The 22616-nt window shown below is 42.3% G+C and overlaps 1 protein-coding gene across 3 annotated transcripts in view; it reads right to left on the bottom strand.

The window, feature by feature from the left end:
* Pde3a (phosphodiesterase 3A) overlaps positions 1–22205 on the bottom strand; it is a 287295-nt gene extending 265090 nt beyond the window's left edge. The window contains exon 1 of one of the 3 annotated variants that reach the window (XM_028872232.2): positions 20776–22205. In XM_028872232.2, coding sequence (XP_028728065.1) covers positions 20776–21735 — 960 coding nt within the window. In that variant the 5' untranslated portion in view covers positions 21736–22205. The remainder of the gene's footprint in view (positions 1–20775) is intronic. The other 2 variants (XM_028872233.2, XM_037204010.1) reach the window with 2 other exon arrangements.
* Positions 22206–22616: the final 411 nt, after the last annotated feature.

Genomic DNA, 22616 nt, shown 5'->3' on the forward strand with positions numbered 1-22616 from the left:
CAAGATTCTGGACCCTATGGCATCTCATCTTAAATAGGAGATGGTTTTTTTTTTGGTTTGCTGCTGTTGTTTTACTTTTGAGACAGAGTCAAAAGTAGCCCAGGCTGGCCTCAAACTCCCTATGTAGCTAAACGTGACTTTGAACTACTGATCCTCCTAGCTCTACCTCTAAGTGCTGGACCTAACAATCACATAACACATTATGGTGGGCTTTTAGGGAGAAGTCCCTGTCTCTACTGAAATGACTTTTCTGTATTGGAAGTTATAAATGGAGTGACTTGGGCCAGGTACACCCTGCACAGGGGAAGGTATTGAGAGTGCATACAGCTCTTTTATTAAAATGCATGGTGAATAAATGAGATCAGTGACCTTCAAGAGAACAAGATTGCATGAGGTTGCAAGAGTAAGACATGCAGAAGTGTCCAAACCAAACAAACACCATCTCCCTCTCTCACCCCAGAACTAAAACAAAAGATAAGAGGGTGTCCTTTCTCAGCGAGTCTTCACTACATAGTTTCCCGTGGTCTCATTTTTTAAAATGCCAGTGCCCTGTATGCTTTCTGCACCAATTTATGACTAACCCTGCCAGTTAAAGTGCCTACTTTCTCTTCGTCACCATTTCTTTTAACCCCCACTGTCTTAGGAAATCTTCAACATGTCTAACAGGAGCTCTTCCCCTACTCCCACCTCTACTTTGCTGCTCTGGTTCACTGCTACCAAAATTATGCTTCAGCTATTCCCATCACACTCCTTTAAGAAAAAACAACAGCTTAAATTTCTGACATTCTGTGTACACAAAATCATACTCAGATCCCTCAGCCCAACCAGAGAACACTCCATTTTTCATCTACCGCCCCATCCTCTGCCTCATCTTCTAAAATTTCCCATCACCCGCCCCTCTCTTCTCAGCAACAAAGAGGCTATCTGCTCCACGTGTCTTTCATGAAACATAAAACGCAATTCACACCTGGCATCCAGCTCACTCGCCCTCAACCTTTCACTCCTTCCCTCCCTCACATCCTCTGGGCTTTATGCCCAGAGGAGAAATATAAAGAAGCATTCCTTTACACACGCATTCTTTACATCGCACCAAAGCTGCTGAGAGCCAGTGTACTAGTCACGTAAACACATGAAAAAGTTAAGCATAAATTTCAAAAGGAAGGAAGGGCAGAATTTTACCAGAAATCTATGTTAAGAGCATGATGGTGTTCCAGCATTAAATTTAGCTGTGACCTTTCTAGAAGGCGAAGTTCTCATGACTTTCTCTATGTCAGAGCTTTTATCATCGGGCATTTGCTAATGCTGGTATCTTGACTATAAACTTGGGGAGGAATGGGTGCAAAAGGGCCATCCATTTCTGTAATCCTATCCCTCACAAGGCCCCCCACTTTCTGGCATGTCATGGGCACTTTTCAGATGTTCTGGAATAAAAATGCAAACAGCAAAAGTTTTCCAAGAAATATTCCCATAAGCCAGAGATTCCCAGTTGCAACATCAGAGCCAACCATGCTAAAGATGACTTTCCCACTAGAAACAAGACAAATTTATTAGTGAGCCCTGCCACTCTGGTCTTCCTCACAGTAAAATTCCCCAGTGTAAATTAATAACTTGACATTTGGATTGATGAGTTAAAGTTTTATGATTAGTGTGCCTTGGCGAGGGATAAGCTCTGTTTTATGGAAAAATTACATCTCTGACCTGTGAGGCTGAGATCTGAATTCCAGCCAACACTAGCTCCATGCCAGCCCCTCACCCCACAGCACACACTCAGAGAGGAAATGACTACCCTACTACCTTAATTCCAGAGGTCTCTAGCATAATCAGCTCCCAATAACTGTCCTCAAATAAAAAAGCCAAAAGAAGTAAGCTGGAAAGACTGCTCAGTGGTTAAGAGCACTTACTGCTCTTTCTGAGGAACCAAGTTCAGTTCCCTGCACCTAAGCTGAATGTGTCACAAATGTCTTTAAATCTGGCATTCAGGGGAGATATGCATGTGCACACACCCACATACATACACACATGAAGAACACAACAATTGGCTATCAGTACCAAATCAACCCAGAAAACATACAAATAGCAGTACACGGAGTAAGTGGGTTGTATTTAAGAATATATATGTATACATACATATACATCATATACATATACATATATGCCTGTAACAACCATAACACAAGGAGCCCATGACTTTAAACGAGAGCAAGGAGAGGTATATGGGTTTAGTGGGAGGAAAGGGAAGCAAGATAAGGTGTTATCATAATATAGTCTCAAAAAGAAATTTAAATAAATATAAATAAAAATGCATCTTTAAAATATAATAAATCCGCCAGGCAGTGGTGGCCTTTAATCCCAGCACTTGGGAGGCAGAGGCAGGCGGATCTCTGTGAGTTCGAGGCCAGCCTGGGCTACCAAGTGAGTTCCAGGAAAGGCGCAAAGCTACACAGAGAAACCCTGTCTCGAAAAACAAAAAACAAAAACAAAAAAATATATATATAATAAATCCAAAAAGCAAACCAACAAAAATTTTAAAAATGCAAAAAGTTTATAAAATACTTGAATGAGTCTAGGATTTTTAGTTTTGGATTTGAGGTGATTTTATTTCTTTGGTTTTCTATTTCCCACCTCTTATTCTATTACATCAATTTTTAAAAGCATTTTAAGGAATATCACTGGTATTTTATTTGTTTGAGTGGGTTTAATGCACTCCAATGTGTTACTGAATGAATGAATGACTCTCCAAGTAAAAAGACATGGAATAATTGTGACTATGGAAATCAGTGTTAAAAACCATATGTGTGCATGTTTTTATTTCCCTATTTACTTATTTAAAACAGAAACAGCCAATAAAAATTGACAAAGTCCCTTCTTCTTCAAGCAGAAATACAGGGAACAGCCAACAGAACCCTTACAAAGAAAACTGAAATCCATCCACATGCATTCAGTATGATTCAGACAGCAAGAAAACAAAATATAGGAACTCCTAATGCTCGCATATGACATAGGTAAAAACTACAAATGTAAAAAATACATATTTATAGATTCTCTAAAAAGGATTAGAAGAATCATCCTATAGATAAAATAAGGACTCTTAAATAGAGTTCTTGTGCTGAAAAGAAAGCTTGGAAAATCATGTGCATTCATCCCTTTGAACACTTGTCATGAAGCTGGCTTGTGTTTATGTTGGTCCAGTAACTAGCTTAGCAGACCCCATGCTCTGTTCACAGAGGTCATGAAGAATCTGCTCTCCTTAGAACAGGATTTCTTTTCATACTCTCAATAAATCACAGTTGTGGTGGCAACAAAAATAACTCGAAATATTTTTGTAAAACCTGAGACACATCTCAGCATATGTGTGTTTCAACACCTATGTGTCTATATTCTTTCATAAAACTACATCTCAAATACAGATACAAAGACTGGCTCTACTACTTCCGGAATCTGTTTCTGGAGGTTCATGCTGGGGTGTCCAATTTTATAAGAAGCATTTGTCCTCTCCTACCTTCTGGGAGAAGAGGCAGGATTTTCAAATGCTTTCTGTCCCTTTTTGAATGTCATATGACCATTCAGAAGCACATCCACATGTACTGTTTCCAAATCTCCATGTCAAACAACCAGTAGACATTCTTAATAAATACCCCTAAACAAAAGAAAGCATAAAGGTAGCCCTCTCTTGTGGTGGTAATATAATTGTACTGAAATGTGATTTTGATTGTATGTTAATAAATAAAGTTGCCCGGGGGTCAGAGCTATTAGAGCCATAGCAAGAGTGTGGCGGTGGTGGCACACGCCTTTAATCCCATAGATCTCTATGTGTTCAGGGATACAGCCAGCATTGGAGACATATGCCTTTAAGACCTAGGGGGCTGTACATTCAGACAGTGACGAGGCAGTCACGTGTTTGGGTTTACAACCAATGAGAAGGCAGAATGACTGGAAAATCGATTTACAGACAGGAAGTAGCTCTCTTTTGGGAAGCTGGGACACCGCAGGCAGAAGGGTGAGATTTTAGCTCTGAGCTCTGACCTCTCGGCTTTCTCCTTTACATTGTTTCTGTGTTTCTTATTTAATAAGACGGTTAGTTACTTCTATACTCTCTAAACTCAAAGACTAGCCAGCCATCACTAGCTTTGGCAGATTCAGCTTATGGCATGTATTGACAACCTGCCCAGTGATGTTAGTATTTGGGTCCAATCATTGTTCCCACCCCGCTTCTTTGTGCCACACTCTTCACATTAAACACAGACAGAATAATATAATGAAGGAAGACCAGTTCCACCCATTCTTTGCTGAAACCCTTGGTTTGGGGCTCAGTGGAAGGAATACTTGCAGAAAAGGTGCTTGGGCACATGGAGCCAGGGAAATACTTTCAGAACCAAGGTGTCTCTGACCTTTCCCCTACTCTCTTAATGACCTCCCTAGCTTCTTCCTATGTACATCTGTCCCCTGGAGCTCATTTCTCATGCAGGTGGAGGGAAGAACTCTGATATTGCCTTATCTTCCCTAAGATTTTAATCCCCAAGTTAACTTTCTCTCTCACCCTGAAACCTCATTATCAATCCTGGGAAGGAAGACTAGGGAGTGTGACCATACCTGGATGGACTTTTGTCACAGGGGATAATGCCTCTCTATTGGATTCATATTTAACAAAAACCGTCTATCACTGAGGTTTTGCTCCCCAAATCCATTCATTCCCCGTAGTGCTCATTTGCTAGGACTGGGAATCACACACACATGTCCTCCCCACTCCTCTTTCCTCTGTGAAAGATGTGGATTTCTGAACTTCAGGAAGCTAGAAGGTGAAGACACACTGTGATTTTCCCATGAGCACACAGTGATTCCTTCACCCATCAATCTGTCTACTGCAGGGTCACACCCGAAGACCTTCACCATAATAGGAAATGTCCCTTTGTCCCTATAATTCTGTGGTGCCAGATCCCCTTTGGAGAAGATCTTCCAATGACGACTGCACCCTCTCATGATGTGCAGAAGGCTTCCTCCCTCCCTTCACCTTCTGCTATCTTCCTCCACTGTTGCAGAAATGAGAACCAGAGGATTTCCTATGAGCAGAAAGGATGCAGACCACAGCAGACTCTCACCACTGCCAAGGCCAACTGAAAATAACCACCGCAGACTAGACTGACCAGTCATTCAACAAGTGGAAAAATCTGGAAGAAAAGTAGCCTGAGGAGACAATCTTGCAAAGGCTAGTTTACAAAGACTGCTCTGATGAACACTTATGTGGATAAACAATTACTGCCTTTCCCTGATGGCTCTAAGCAAATCAAAGCTATGCTGATTATGCTTAACAGATGCTATGTATTAGAAAACAATAGTACTTAGGGTAAATAATGAGAAGAAGAAAGGTTTCCTGAATTTTTTCCTATGAAGTTGTATGATTTATTTCATATTATATGCATCGTATATTCACCTCTTACAAACTAAGGTAATACTGTGTTCTTTGGGGCTATAATAATAACTTGGTACATAAGCAATATAGTTAATAACAAGACACAAGCAATCCAGTGCCTGTTAGTTTCAATATGTGTAAAAACATTTTCCAAATGTTACTTCTATAATGAGCCTTTGGTGTTAGAACCATAATTACTTTTAATTTGAGGATTATATTACTGGCTGTGACTATGGTTTTTAGTTGACCTACAGAACTTGATGGCAAGATCCTATTGCTGAAGAGGCCACATACTTGAGTCATAGGACATGGAGAAATCAAGCTGGTACTGACCTGGAACTCCCCTGCACACTACTAGGGGAGAAAAGTAATTAACAGTCTTACCCAGCTATGAACCCTGTGAGCTACACTAACAACTGGCCTGGCAAGATATGTCCACCTGTGCAATAATGGCATGAATATGAGAGTAACCAACCACTTGCAGATTAGCTTTAAGGTAGGCTCCACAAGATGGAACTTGTACCTAGACCAAAACTCTGTGGTTGTCTAGGTCATAGAGCCCCAGAGAGAACCTAACACTATCATTCTGCTAAATGGACATGGAAATAAATGTCCCATAAGTTCTTTTTTCTTAATTAAGAAATTTTTTATTCATTCTACATACCAACCTCAGATCCCCTCCTCATCCCTCCTCCCACTCCCCCCCAGACCACCTCCCAGGCCCTCCTCCCAAACAGTATGACCTTCCATGGGCAGTCAGCAAAGCCCAGCTCATGGACCTGCCTCAGCTGAATGTGCCCCATAGGTTCTTATCTTTACTCCCATATATGAGCATATCTCCCAACCCTCATCATAAAAGCTTCTTTTTGAAGTAGATGGTGATTAACACAAAGACCCACAACTGTTCAAAAATAAACTGTGGGTACTCATCCCTTAATGGGGCATCTATATCCCACCCACACTCTCAAGGCTCAAAGATCACCATGGAAAGAGGTAGAAGATTTTAAGGGTCAGAAGTAGTGGATACCTGTTCAAAATAGTATTTGCTAGACATGATAACACCATTGCCCACATAATCTCACAGCAGCTACAACTGCATGCTCAAGAACCACATACAATCAAGCCAGCCAAAATCCCAGTTTGGATGGAAAAGGAACTCATGAAGTCTCACTTCAATCTGAGCATCCATCAGCAATTGACGGCTGGTTGGGGATAGTCAGTTCTTTTCAGGGATGCAGCCCCTAGGAGGGGCCATGTTCCAGGAGGTGGTCACACAGCCATACACGCACAACACTAACCAGAGTCAGTAGATTTTAAAAAGGAGCATTTGTCTTTCAAAATTAAATGTGGCTTATAATATCAGCTAGAGCCTGAATCAAATCAGAAGCAAAACTCAAGTGGGATTACATGGCACATTGTCTCACAATGGCATCATCATCCATTTGGTAAGTAAGCTCAGGGGCTCAGCTTTTGTCTCCAAGCTTCATCCTTCTCCTTAGAAGCACCTGTGGCAGCTCTAGCATGTTCCTCTTTTTTCACTCCTATCTGACTGCTTGTTAGTGACTTCAACTACAATTTATCAATACTGCAACAGCACCATAATCAGCTTACACAGAGCTGCATATTTTCTAAGATCTGAGAGTAGGTCTGTGTAGTCAACTACATGAAAAACTGTTGTCCTTGCTTAACTTGGTTTTCTTATATTTAGCTTACACCCTTCCATGCCTCAGGTATAGGGTAGGACAGAGATTGTCCTCATTCCCCCCAAGACATCTGACAGAAGCTTCTTCCTCCTCTTCACATTCATGTAACCTTCAAGCCGTACACTAGGCTCTATGAGTCTTACAATACAGATAGAATCACTTGTGTTCAAAAAGTGTTCAAACATACACATTTTAAGGCTTTGATCTATCACAGTCTTAGTATTTCTACCCAACATAATAACTTGTCACTTAGTCCTTGTAACAGCTTTTTGAACTACATTTACAGGTGAAGAAAATGGACAGAGTAGTCAAGAAATAACTCATGAGCTAATTCCAAAAGGGAAATAATGGGAAATTTCTGAGTGTTTGCTTTCACAAACTACTTTTCATTTTGCTTTGTGGTTTTTGTTTGTTTGTTTGTTTGTTTTTAGAGACCAGGTCTCATGTATCCCAGGCTAGTCCAAACTTCACTGTGTTTCATGGGCTGGCACTGGACTCCTGATACTCCTGACTGCACCTCCCAAGTGCTGAAATTACAGGAGTTTGGCACCATATCTAGCTTTCACAAACTAGTCTGTGTGCCCATATATATGCACACATTTCTTGCACATGGTTATGCAAATTTGTTTTCCCATAATACTAAGCCTTCTCACCAGAGTTTAAATTCAGAACTACTCAAGTCAGACTGCAAAAGTCAGACTAGCCATATAGTGTAAGTAAACATACATTTGTATCTTTATATCCCTCATCTAAGTCATCTGGTTTGCTCCTTCAAACTCTGCAGTGCTCTAGAACCCACCAGAAAACCCAGACTATTTGATGGGAAGGTCCAAGACTATACACTTTAATGGGCTTTTCAAGTGATGCTTCATTCACACTAGGTTTTGAGAGTCATGGCATATGCCTCAACTTAAAAAGTACAGCATGGTGAGGAACTATGTAAATGAAGCCAGACAATCTTCTCACAGACCTTGTCATCACCTATACAAATCTGTGAATTGTAAGTGTTCTCCACTATAGATCATAAACCACCCTTTGCTTCCCTTGGCATGATAGTTATAGTTATAGAAGAATAAATAGCAACAAGAGAAGAGTTGGGAGGAAGGAGATAAGAATGCAAATATACTCAGAAGGCAGCAAACACCATCAAGTAGAGTTGGAGATAGAGTAAGTTATGTTACACGTACTTGTTGATTTTTTTTTTTTTTTTTTTTTTTTGATTCAGAGACCCATAGCCAAACATTGGGCAGAGCTCAGGGAGTCCTGATGAGGAGAAGGAGGAGAAATTGTAGGAGCCTGAGGGGTCAGGGACATTCCAGGAAAACCCACAGAAATGGCTACCCTGGCTCATAGGAACTCACAGAGTCTGAACCTGCATGGGACTGATCTAGGCCCTCTGCATATGTGAGACAGTTGTGTAGCTTGGTCTATTTGTGGGACTCTTGGCAATGGGCATGGGCTGTCCTTGGTGCTTTGGCTGGCTCTTGGGAACCTATTCCTCATGCTGGATTGCCATGCCCAGTCTGAATACATGGGGGAGGGGGGTGCTTGATCTTGTTGACATTTTTAATCCATTCTAGTCACATGAGAAGTTCGAGTTCACATAAACTTGCCAGTAGGTACATTTACAAGTCACTGTGACAAACATGTATAAGAACTAAAGAATAAGAATCATTATCTGCGAAAGTTCACGTCAAGAAAGCTCACCCACAAGACAGCTCGAAAAATATGTTTAAAGATTTAGCCACTTGACTTTGACTGTTTTTTTTTTTTTCTGCCCAAGCAAACTTTAGCATGAGTTGTGTGAGCTCGTTTTTATGGGCTCACATTTCTGACTGACACTTTATGTTCGAGATAACTCACTTATCAGCGTTCACTCATATCTTTCTCCAACATTCCCAGCCTAATTCTCACGCTTCCAACTAGGACCAGTTAATAGCTGGAAGAAGTTCTACTGCACACACTTTAAAACTCTAACAACAGTTCTCCAAAAGAGTTTGGGAGATCCAATCCAACTGTGATTCAAATAAAAAGGAAGAAACCGTCACAATGAACTTCCACATAATAAATGATTTGGGACATGTGGCCTGTCTGTCTAGAAAAATGATTCCAATTACAGGAAAAACAAAATGCTAAGAGTAAGGTAGTCACTATTTGAGATAAGACACACACAGCTCTATTACTGTTAGAAACTTTGCTTCTAAATATTGTATTAAAATACCTAACAAATTCACAACTGCCTTGATCATAATTTGATGATGTATGAAAACTTAAGTGTAAAACTAACTTCTTAGTTTGCTGGTTATTTTCCAATAGAAATCATATTTAGATTTTATAAAATGTATTCAAAGGACTCAAACATTGAAATTTGTTATTAATAGAAATCAAATCTACTGAGATAAATTGATAGCTACAGAAAGAGAAATCAATCACTATTAAATGGTCAGAAAATTTTACTAAATACTCTATCAAGTTTCTCTGAGGGTTATGAAAGTCTAAATAACATACTCAAAACAAATGTGCTATTTCAATGAAAGGACAACATCTCTGTTGAACATTAAAACTGAACTAGCAAGATGATCCTTATTTAATTGAAAATTATATATTTTAACAAGTCAAATTCTACTAAACACCAGGATGGCAAAGGTAGGATTCCTGTGTAAACTTTTCTGTCTGTCTGTCTGCCACACTTTATAGGCCAGACTGGCTCTGACCTCAAGATCCTCCTACTCCAGCCCCACACTGGCTAGTTTTGTGGGTCTGCACCTCTATGACTAGCTATAGATTTCATTTTCCTTAAATGTTGTCAACTGTTGGGATGAGGAGACAGATCAGTAGTTAAGAACTCATACTGCTTTTGCAGAGCACCAAGTTTGGCTCCCAGCACTCATTTCAGGTGGCTGACAACTGCCTATAACTGCAGCTTCAGAGGATCCAATGCCCTCTTCTGGCTTCTAGGAGCACCTATACTCATATGTACACATACATACACACTATTAAAAAACAAATATTTATACAACAGTAATCTTGAATGTAGATTTGGTGATTTTTCAGTTGTCAATGATCTAGAAATAAACAAACAAAACACATGTTGAACATGGGATTTCCCACTAATAAGGTATAGGGGAATTCAGCCCTATATTTGAAATATCACAGACTTTTTAAAAACACTTTATTATTTTTACTTTATGTGTATGAGCGTTAGCCTGTACCTATGAAAGTGTAGCAGTACCCATGAAGGCCAGAAGAGAGCGTTGGATCCCCTGAAACTGGAATTAGAGATGTGTTTGAGCAGCCTATGCAGTTGGGAACTGAATCCAGGTCCCCAGCAAGAACAGTCAGAGTTCTTAACCACCGAGCCATCTTTCCAGACCCTCAGAAGACATTTTAAAAAGTAGGGGGGGAAATGTCAACAGCACATCAAATTTGTAAATTCTGAGACTTGTCCATAGTCGCTTTCCTTTGCTTTAAACATTCTAGTCTCTACCCAATCTCAAGGGACTGGAGGGGATAAATATTTTATTTAACAGACATTTCTTTTCCGTCCGCATATCCTGCCAGCCAGCACCTACAAAAAACAAGGCACTCAGCCAAATTTTTCTAAGGGAAATGTTTATGGGTAAGATGGGGAGGCTGCAAAATTGATTTCTTTTCTAATGAAAACTGTCATGGTCTGAATGTAACTTCTTTCATTCCAAGGCTTAGAAAGCAAATCCCCTGGGAAACATAGGACAGTCTGTAGGCTCTCTCCTTCTGAAGCTTAGGGGCACTGCTACAGAGGCTAAGACCCCAAAACACTAACCACACAATGAGGGTGTGAGCTGTCTCATACCACAGACTGAGTGTGGCCTCTTAAAGAGTATGTCTCACATGAACCTGTTATTTTGATCCTCTGAAATCCCTTGGATCAAAACAAACAAGAATACTAGTTTCTTTCTTTGTATTCACATCACCTTCAAAAGGTGATAAGGATGCCTTTGGCTGCACACAGCAGTACACAAACCAACCTGCCAGAAGACAAAACACAACCTCTCTGTGATGTCAAAACTCGTAACGGGTTTATCAAAGTGGATTGTACATGCCTGGAGGGTGGAAATGCTTGCCAAAGCCTTAGCATAAATACTCGGTGCTTTACAACGACTTCAGGAGAGGAAAAAGTTTTGTTTTTGTTTTGTTTTGTTTTTTGATTTTTTTTGAGATAGGGTTTCTCTGTGTAATAGTCCTAGCTGTCCTGGAACTCACTTAGACAAGGCTGGCCTCAAACTCACAGAGCTCCACCTGCCTCTACCTCCCAAGTGCTGAGATTAAAGACGTGTGATGCCACCACCCCGCTAAAACCTTATTAACTCCAAACCACAAGCTTCTTGCATAAAATCATTTCAGTGTTCTCAAAGTCACCTGTGGAGGACAGAAAGGCATTCCTTACATTTTTAGATGCCCTTGAGATGGAAGAATCTATTAAGCAAAAATGACATGAAATAAAATGGAGAGAAAGGGAGGGGTGAGGGTGAAGGAGAGAAACAGACAGACAGACAGATAATGAAAATGACTAGTGTGGGAAATTCTAAAAGATAAATAAATAGAATTAACTAGGGAAAGGTGAGAAATAACTAGTTACATTTAAGTGTTAACTCTTTCAAATAGTTAATGTCTGTTATAGTGCATATTCTTTGGGTAGCTCCATCAATTCTAAAGTCAGCTTAACTGAAGTGAACCTCATCCACATTACTTCTTTACATCCAAATTTGCTTATCTGTATAGCATGATTATATTGCTTTGGGGGTTTTATTGATTATTTCCAGGGTGTTATGTGAGAAAACTAGGTATCTATTTCTTTTCTTTTCTTTCTTTCTTTCTTTTTTTGGTTTCTCAAGACAGAATTTCTCTGAGTAACAGCTCTGACTGTCCTAGAATTTGCTTGGTAGACAAGGCTGGCCTTGAACTCAGAGACTGGCCTTCCTCTGCCTTCCAAGTGTGGGATTAAAGGCATTCGCCACCACGTCCCAGTCTAGATATTTATTTTTAATCTGCAATATAAAGGTAAAATAGTATGCCTTGACTCAAGTGGCTATCTGTACCATATTCAGATAAAAATCATCGGACACAAAACGCATGCATTACTTTAAAATTAATTGTATATATCAATATCTGTAGACACAGTTATGAAAAAGCATGTCATGTATGAAAAGTATTTTTGTCATTAATTCTCCATGTAATGTCAGAGCTCCATCTAGAATTAGTCATGAGTTTGATGAGAAATGACTTTAGACATGCTGAGACTTCTTCCCACGAAAACAGTAATCTGTAATCCCAACCTGCTTCTTGAATTTAGAAAGGGACTAAAGACCTAATCTGAGTTTCTTGGTGCCACGTTCTATACCGTGGAACTCTCTAGGCTTCCTTACACACAGAACAGAGCCCCCACCCCCCAACCCCCATTCTACCACCCTACCCGTTCTCCTTCCGCTCTCATGACTGATGTCTACAAAAGCAAGGATGATGGCGACTGGAGCTTCACGGACACCACTAACAGGTTTGCCACTTTAGTTGCTGATGTTAGAAAGACAAGTCCTACCCTACAGATGCAGGAACTTTGTGGCCAAAGAGTATACACTGATCAACCTGGACAAGTGATCTGAAGGCAGATGCAATCCCTGGCAGACAGAAAGCCAGAAAAGATAGACCCACAGTTAACTGTGACCCTGTCCTGAATCAGGTGTACAGATTATTCGCTATAGACTGCTAAATTTCCCCCATTCAAATAATTTCATTTGCATTTTCAAATACTGACAAAAACATGAAATGATGAAAATGCCAGTCATACAATTGCCAACTGTTAGAATGGGACAAAAGGTGCAATCAAAATTATGCCAGAGTCAGAATATGGTTTTTAAATGCTACCATTGAATCTGCATATATTTCCATTATATGTGAAGATGCAATATCAAAATGCATACATTTCATCCTGCTAAAAAAAATGTACAGCTGCACTGACCAATACATGGCCATGAGTCACAGGTGTGGACTGAATCACAAGCAGGAAGCTAGAACAACTGAGAATGCCTTTAGTGTAAAACACATGTTGGATATTTGGCTCAGTACAAGCAAATTAGAATGTAATGTATCTCCATTTTCATCTTGATTACATGATGGGTCAAGTATCGTATTATTATAAATTTTATCTTTCCTCTTAGTCTTTTTGTGTAAATACTAGAAATGCAAAACTAAATGTGTGTTTTGTTTCTGTTAAATATGTAAGGCACTCACCTAGGACACTGGCAGGACTGTTTTCATCAAAGCCACTGGGTGACACTGTTCTCCACAAAATTGACACAACCAAGGTAATTTCCTGGCAGGGGAAAATGACACATGTACAGGATATGTACAGGTCATACATGCACACATAAGCATGCACACACCTACATGTGTAAATACACACAAGCCTGTCACCAACTAAGTGTATCTCTTTAAGAGCATTCATCATCTCAGGGTAAAAGCCTTAGGTAGCCTTTGAACTGCCATCATTCTGTTTGGGACTGGCAGACTTGACAATTCTAATGACCAACCATAGGTCCCTTAATGGTGATGGCAGATAGGATAAAATCAGTCGTGCAGAAGGAATTTAGTTTGGGGCTTTTCCCGAAAGGCTCTCTGTCCTTTGAATCATGATGTCCTTCGTGTGCTCCCCTAATATCACATGCACTTACATTTTTATGACTTTTGAAGGAGACTGGGCAAATTAATTAGGGGACACAAGCAGCTGTTTTCACTAAGGAAGAGGGTTTTACAGCTTCTAAGGTCATTTTTCTTGGCTTGAGTTTAAAATCCTGAACATCTTTCAATCCACGTCTTTAAAAAGGGAAAACGGAGAGCTGTAAGCTGCCACTGGAGCCTTCAGTGGGGTGGGATGGAGGTCTGAAGTCAGACTTTTCAAGGCCATAAACACATGTAGGTGGGACAAAGCTGTCAATGACGTACTCCCAATCCGAGGCTGCCTGGTTTTGTCATTTCACTTCAATAACATAACAAGTTTCATGTTATTTTTACCTCCGACATACAGTGTGCTAAACTTGACTGGGTATCCAGACTTGGTTCCATAGGTAAGATTGCACATGATGTCTGGGTTTGGCACTGTCCACCACAGTCCCTTCCTGAATGTTTCCCAGTCGGCCATCTACTGTCACAGTACTAGCTGAGTATCCTCAGATACATTTCCTTGACCCTCCCTCCATGCCCCTCCCTCTGAAATCGGACTAGCTCAGGTCTGCTAACTACAGCCTGGCCTTGGGTGGAGGATGAATAATGATTCAACATCAACTGGAAACACTCATGAGCCTCTATAAACTATCTAAAGATCCAAGGATAAGGCTAATGTGTTCTCTTAAACACCTAGCATGTCCTATGTCTAATAGACTTTTATCTTTATTTCAAAACCTACTGTCAATGCACACGAGTTTCCATTTCTAAAGCTATGCTCTACATTTCCAAAAGTAAAGCTGCTTCAAATTTAAAACATGTATGTTTAACATTTAAGTGCTGAAGATTCTCCATTTATCTGAGAGTCTGGGCATTTTTTACATAAGACCAAAACATGAAATTTTGCACAGAATTTCAGAAAACAGATGAATGGATCCTACATCCAAATTTAAAGCCTGCTCTAAGCTTCTATCTACAGTCCTTAATCTATTTCTTTCTTTTTTGTGTTTTGGGAGAGGGTCTCATATAGCTCTGGCTATCCTCAAACCTGTATATAGTTGGAATCTGCCTTCTTGTTGCCCCCTCCCAGTGCTGGGATGACAGGTATGTCACCCCATTTTCCCAATGTATTCTCTAAGTGGTCATTCACACACATACTGTGCTTTTCCCTTATGTAGGTGCCTCATCTCCCCAGTGATGCTCCAAGCCCTGGAGAGACAGAGGCTGTCTTCTCCGTGTGTGGACAGTGTTGGCACAAGTGTATAGTTTTGGCACAGTATTCAGCACAAGGCCTGGTGCACAAATGTGGTGTGACACTTGATGGGTTACCTGACCAAAGGCCTATAAGGATGACATTAACTGAGAGAAGTATGTACTTTGAAAACAGTACTATACACAAGATAAATCGTATGACCAATTCACATTTTTGACAATTATCCACCTGTGAATAACCCACATCAACCTATCTTTTAGACTTTTACTCATGGTGATTAAATCTGTTTATGTTATGTTGCAAACAGCCCAAATATACATACTCAGCTCAAAATTGAAGCAATTCTCAAAGGTAGCCTTACCAAAAAAAAGACAAAAATCTCCTATAAAAAAATACTTCCAGTAAAAATACTCAGCAATAAAAGTTCATAAAGACAATTGTTTATTATCTATAGAAAGGTATTAGACCATTGGAAAATCAATAACCTGAACATGCAAATGCAAGTATGCAAAACTGAAAATATAAGACTACAGAGATTTAGTGACTCAGGTTTTTCAGAGTTATTGAGAAGACTTCATGAGACAGATGAATGTGGAGTACAGGCACAAGCTGTGGATTCCGTCGGCATGCAGACCATTTAGAAAATACGATTATTAAATATCACGTAGAAAAGAGGAAGAAGGGGGAAGACGCCATGGGGGAAGAGATCCACAGGAACTAAGAAGCAATGCATCACAGGGAGTGTGGGTGGGCATCTGCTGCAACGCTAAAGAAACATTGCTAGTGACCCAGTGCAAATGTTTCAACTTGTCCATGTCTCTCTAGCTACTATGTGACACAATAGTGGCATTGATCAGCAAGCTCACAACCCTGTTCTCTGAAAAAATGCAACTTTCACCCTCACCCCCCAACAAACTCACTCCTTTAAAGGAAGGAATCAAACAACAGGAGTTTTCAATGAAGTCAACCTAAACTCCAGCAAGCTGTGGCCAGCACGAACCATAGTAATTGAGAGAACTTTAAAATAGAAGCGGGCTTATTGGCTTGATAAACTCCCCACCTCAATGTGACCTGTGAGGAGGATTTCAACGTGGAAAGTTTGGTGTGGAAAGGGCTTTGGGTGTCCAGGTGCCTGCAGACAGGATTCCCAGAGCTGAATCTCAGCAGAATTACAACAAATTCACACAAGTGTCACAACAGATATAATGCAAGTTTTTCAGGCTGGTGTCACTCATCTGGCCCGCTGTCCCCTCCCCCCCGAGTTTTCCAGATGTATTTCATACACAGAGTCACTGTTCTGGTTGTTTATTTAATTAACATGACAGCCCGGCACACACTGTTTCTTTCAGTTCTACAGTTAAACTTTTTACACTTTAGACTCAAGACAGAAAGAGTAAAGTGGCTGTTTTCACTCCTTCCAACCTCTGGAAATTTATACAGATTTTCTGACTATTTCTGTTAGTTAAAATGGTCCTTTGGTATGTTTTAAATATGTGTATTCACAAAGTAAAAAAAAAATCACAGGAAAACAAAACATTTTCCTACCTTTCCCGGGAGGATCAGAAATCCTTGTTTGCCATTTTTCAGAGGTTGACATATATTAATTTTAATTCTCTCACCAAGCCATAATCAATATTTCTGTTTACAGCACTATAAACTGAGGAATAATACTGAAATATGATAGAAGCCACAATTTAAGATCCCATATTTCTTAAATGGGTTCAATGTAAGAAACATATCAAAATATATTTAGAAATGCATACAACATTCTATATATTCAGAAAAATGGGGTATATCTGTGTGATAGTGCACTTACCTGGCACACATGAGATCCTGGGTTCAATTCCCAACACTACCGATTTTTTTTTTCCCATTTTGAATGCTGAAGTTCCACCAAGACTGCCTGGAGGACCAGCATTGTGGCTCAGTGGGTAAAGGCACTTGCCACAAAGCCTAACAACCAGAGAGAGATTCCCAGGACCCACATGGTAGAAGGGAGGGCTAAGTTCTGCAAGTTGTCTTCCCAACAAACACACACACACACACACACACACACACACACACACACACACACACACACATAATTTTTAAAAGCTGTCTCCAAAATTATTTGAGAAGAAGTATTGCTGTGCTTTATATCTGTACTGCAAAGACTATCAAGTTCTATTTGTTTTTAAGCAAGCCCACCACATGCCCACCATTCAGTGAGTACCAACAGAAATCATTATCCTATCTTTTTTTTTGTTTGGGGGGGGGTTAAAATGTCTTTCTCACCCCAGTGATTAACAACTTGACCCTTCTCTGCTACCAAACTTAAATTCCAATGCAAGGACATTCACATAGGCTAAGGATTCTCAACTGAGTGCTTAGACAAATAGTCACAGGAGAGTGTAGCTTTTACTTTAGTAAGACAAAGCACATATCTCCTACATTTCTGACTGCCTTTGTGTCTATCACAAAGAAATTAGTCATTAGTTTGGCTCCAAGACATTCACGGGGAGAGCTGGGCAGCTTATATTTTTTTCCTATGAAACCATATGTTTAAAATATTAAATGCTTAACAGGTAACTAAAATAAAATTAGATTTGATTTGGAATCCATTAGAAATTAATAGGTATGCTGGATTCAGTAATTATAGAGAAGTGAGTGTCCAATAGTGTTCTGTGATGTATATAGAGAACAGGCATGCCTTGAGTGTTTTCCTGAAGTTGAGAGCTGCAGAACTAACTTTATGCTGAAAATAGCACTTATTAATCAAATTCATTCAATAAATGCTAGGCATTCTGCATACTGGATGTTGGCAGTGGGTAGTCGCAAGTTGACAAGGTTATAGCTACTGTCAGATGCGAGAATTCACTTCCAGGGGACACGGACACCTTAGCAGACCCCAGCCTTCCCAAACCATCAACCTGAAAAGTTTAGCTTGGCACATTCCTCTAAAGTCACAGCCTCAGTCTTGAGGATACAGGGCTGGCAAGACTGAGCTGCAGAGATTCTGTCAACTCTGTTCCTCCTCAGAAGACACTGTCAGTTGCCTTCAGAAACACCTGGTGCCTCCCGCTCTGACCAAATCCTGACCAGCTTCTCCTTTCTATGCTACAAATTATCTGACTTACAAACTCAATTCCATACGGGCTATCTCGACAACAGACTTTACAATTTTAGGCTTCAGAGGAGGGTGGAAGGAAGGAAGGAAGGAAGGCAGGCAGGCAGGAGTCTCACAAGAATTTTAGCATATATTCTTCTGTGTCTTTTTAGAAAGGGAGGACCACCAATGAGAGAGACTTCACAAGCAGTGGTCAGTGTCACCCACACAAAGAAGATACGTGTCCCAACTGTCTCAGTTTTAAACTCCACAATGAGCAATAGCTAAGTCAGTGCCTAGGAGGCCTCTGTCCTGCCTGCCTCTCAGCACTGTTTAAAACTCACTGGTTGCCTTATTCACAAAAGAACTAACCTGACAGCACTGGGGAATGGTAGATGTCTGTTTCATAATTATTTTCACTCTGGACTTCGTCAAGTATGTAAATGATCATGACACCCTTTGCCCTCTTAATCAGAAGTTTGCTTCCTCATGATAAAAAAGATAAGCCATTTACTATATGGCTCCTAACCTTTTCACAGAGTTCGGCCAACGAATGAGCTGTCACCTCACCCTATCTCATAAGATACTATCCCATGTCAGCCCCACCCAGTCCCCACAATTGTGTTCAGCAACAGCTTTAATGGGTCATCTATAAAAACCAGCCTTCAGTGAGCACACCTTCACCCATGCCCTCATTAAAACGGCAAGGGTCTAGGCTGCTGCTGCAGGCCACCACGGCTTCCTATCATCCCAAGTTGCTTGCTTTAGAGCATTCTTCATCAATAGAAACAACTGCCAGAGAAAATGACCAGGACAGGTGATAAGTGTGCACTCTCCAAGTAATTAATCAATAAAACCTTTGAAAATCCAAGCTCAATGAGACCTTTATAAGATCATTACAGTACTTCACTTACCAATGTGAAGCAGAGGAAATCTATACAAATCTACGCTCATCAGCAAAGCTGCTCTGTTCACCTGAAGGTCTTCTAATACCAAATCCACTCTGAACTCCCTTAATCCAAAATGTCAAAAATTTAATTCTGAGGGCTAAATGGCATTAATGTGGAGTCAAATCACTTCTGATTCAATCCAGATTTTTCCTGTAAATTAGGCTTCAATGTTGGCAAGGACCATATCACATTTCCCTTTAAGTTAAAGAGAAGAGTGTTGTCGATGCTTTTTTTTTATAGTATTGTTTTCATTCAAAAAGTTCTCTCTTTAGCACCCATTCATACTTAACTTACTTTATTCTCCAAATTTCTACACAACTAACCATCCATCAGTCAGTGGCCTCTATTTTTCCCTTTACTCTTTAAACCTAGACATATTTGTTTCGGCTAAACAACATGTTAAATACATACATTTGTTTTAAAGTAAGAACAAGCATTTGATGCTGTCATCCAGCCCACTACATAAAGTCAAAGAGCCACCCATCTGGGTAGTCAACTCCATTTCAGAAACAAACCACTCACACCATATGGCGACAGATGTTTCTAAGGAATACCTAGCCAATTACCTCTAGAATAACCCCAAAAATAAAAAGCTTACTATTATCATAGGGACAGCCTTTCACGCTGAAAGTTATCCTAACAGGATCATGGGTAGGCATTAATTTAAACAGAAGTGTAAATTTCCATTTAGAGTGCAGAATCAACTTTCTCAATCCCCTTCATCAGGCGTCAGACCTGGTGGAGAGAACTGAGGCGAAAAAAAATCTTCTCAAGTACAACTTGTGTATAAAATTGGAAATGGTCGTCCTATACCACGCAGGGCAACTATTCCATGATACTAAAGAGTTTGGCAACCCCCTCCCCCAAAAAAGAACCGCCTAAACTGGTACACACAAATTCACTCGGAATTCAACTTCCCACCTCCTCCTTCCTCAAAGATACATCTCGCTAGCAAGCAATCTTAGAAAGTCTGGATTAATGTTCCCTGCAAACCCTGAGGAAGTAACTTGAATTTCTCTCCATTTAGGCTTATAAATGCTCCTGAGAACGGTTACTTTTCTGAGTGAACAATAGAAGCAGAGCCTCCAGTCCGGCGCCACTCTAAAGTTCACACATAGCCCTCAAGTGTAAAACGTAAGTTCAGAGTTCAACACACACTAATGTGTAACAACTGAAGTATAAAACCATACTGTGGCCAGCAGACGCGGCGCTGCAGAAGCAGACGCGTCTTTCAGCGCCCCACCGCCAAGGCTGTCTTCCCTGGCTACTGAAACTCTTACTGGCTTTTATAAATGTTTACCTAGCACCTAATAAGAAATAAAGTTTGTTATTTTTAAAAAGACACAGAAATATAGAAAATTACGCGTGTTGGAAGCCACTTACTTCTAATAAGTAAATAAACTAATCCAGAAAATTTAGGGAGGGTAGAAATGCTTCACGAAGCGCAGGGACTCACAAACCAGGTGTAAGGGATTTGAAAACATCCCCCAGCTGTGAAAGCCCGAGCACTGCCACTTAATTTTGTTACTTTTTCCTGTTTTCTGTCGCTCTGGTTGTAAACTACTCCACTAGATAGAGAATGGGCGGAAAAAAAAATTTACTTTCTTAGTAAGTGTAAAGTTGTACTGTTTGGCAGGCTGGCTTCCCGGTTGCCTGCGCTCCACTCCAAGCACTGTTTCAAGTTTCCCGGGAGTGCCCCCAAAGGTGCAGCCCCAGCTTACCTGCTCCCTGGGTATGCAGGGCAGGGAGGTCCTCCGGTGCGACTTGCCGCTGCAGCCAGACATCTCGCCGGCCACCACGGAGCTGGACCGCCTCCTCCTCTTCCACCCCGGAATCTCTTCCTTGGTCCTCGCGCTCAGCTGGGACCTAAACCGCTCCCTGGGCGGAGCCGGCCCGAAGCACTGCGGCAGGATCTGCTCGGCGTACCTGGCCAGCAGCAGCCCCAACACGGCCGCCAAGTACGCCAGGTAAGGTCTCCAGGCGACCTTGAACCTCTCCAGGGAAACCAGGGCCACCGTCCTGAGCGCGCTAGTCAAGGCGACCATGAGGACGCCCAGCCTCAGCCTCAGCACCAGCCATGTCGCGCCACCCAGGCAGCTGAGCAGGACCCCCGCGGCGGGCAGCGACAGCAGGCGACCGTCCCCCACGCCCAGCGAGAGCTGCACCAGCGCTTCCCCCGCGCAGCAGGCGGCCAACAGCGCGATGGCCAGAGGCAGGCGCACCCCGGCGCGCAGCAGGCACAAGCCCATCCAGAAGAAGGCGCACAGGAGACTGAAGAGCAGCGCGGCCGGCTGCAGCCAAGGGCTGAGCGGCGCGCCGCCCCCGGGAGCACCTCCCCGAGGGCCCGGGAAGACGCCCCCTCGGGCTCCTTCCTCCTCCTCCTCCTCGGCCGCCGCCTCCTGACTCGACTCCAGCTTGCCTCCGACTTCTCCGCCGACCAGCCTCACCAGCAGCGCCAGCAGCACGGACAGGGAGCCCGCGCACAACGCCGAGGAGAGTTGCGGCGAGCGCCGTAGCGGCTGCAGCGCCTGGACTCCCCAACAACCTCGGCAGCCCAAGCTCCGCGGGGATGGACGGGACGCGCCACGACCGTGGTGGTCCCAGCTGGTCACCTGGGCGGGACTCGCCCTTCCGAGGCCTGGCTTGGCCAGGTCTTGGGCGGCCTCACCCGGCACTGCCATGCTGTGAGCTCTGCAGGCCACCCCCACCGGTCCTACCCGTGCGCCCGCGCCCTTCTCGATCCCACTCTCGGAATCCTTTCTTCCCGATCTATGTGAAGTTTCAGCGTAACGGAGAACTCAGGAGTGCGAGCTGAAGACTTCTTCAAGTTGGCAGCTAGCAGGATAAGCCTTGGATCCCACCCCTCTCCTCTGTCTCTCTCTCTCTCTCTCTCTCTCTCTCTCTCTCTCTCTCTCTCTCTCTCTCTCTCTCTCTCTCTCTCTCAAAAATCCTTCGCTCCACCCTCAGCCCGAGTTTATACCCTATGGGGTCTCTTTCTACTTCGGGATTTTAACACTTGCCCAACACAAAGGTTGCTCAGGGACTGTTGATGCCCCAGCAGCCAGGGTGGCAGGGAGAGCTCTGGACATCCACCGGCTGCTGAGCGCTGGCCCGCGGCGGACCTCCCCTTCCCCCTTCCTCTCTTCAATCCCCGCAGCAATCTCTCTCTCTCTCTCTCTCTCTTCTCTCTCTCTCTCTCTCTCTCTCTCTCTCTCTCTCTCTCTCTCTCTCTCTCTCTCTCTCTCTCTCTCTCTCTTTCTCCCCTCTCTCCTCTCTCCCTCTCTCCCTCTCTCCCTCTCTCCCTCTCCCTCCCTCCCTCCCTTTCTCCCTTCCTCCTTTCCTCCATTCTTTCCTCTCCCTCTCCCCCTCCCTGCTCTCCTCCCCCTTTCTCTCCCCCTTCCCCCTTCCATCACTCCCTCTCCTCTCCTCTCTTTTTCTCTCCCTCTATCACTCTCTCTCACTCCTTGGCCCATCTTTCCCTAGCTGCCCCAGGACACAGACTTCGTTTCAGAGAGGTAGGAAGCAGAGACTCCCAGCCTCTCTGTGTCCAGTACATGCCAAA

The sequence above is a fragment of the Peromyscus leucopus genome, chromosome 3 (assembly GCF_004664715.2).
Source record: "Peromyscus leucopus breed LL Stock chromosome 3, UCI_PerLeu_2.1, whole genome shotgun sequence".
NCBI lineage: Eukaryota > Metazoa > Chordata > Mammalia > Rodentia > Cricetidae > Peromyscus > Peromyscus leucopus.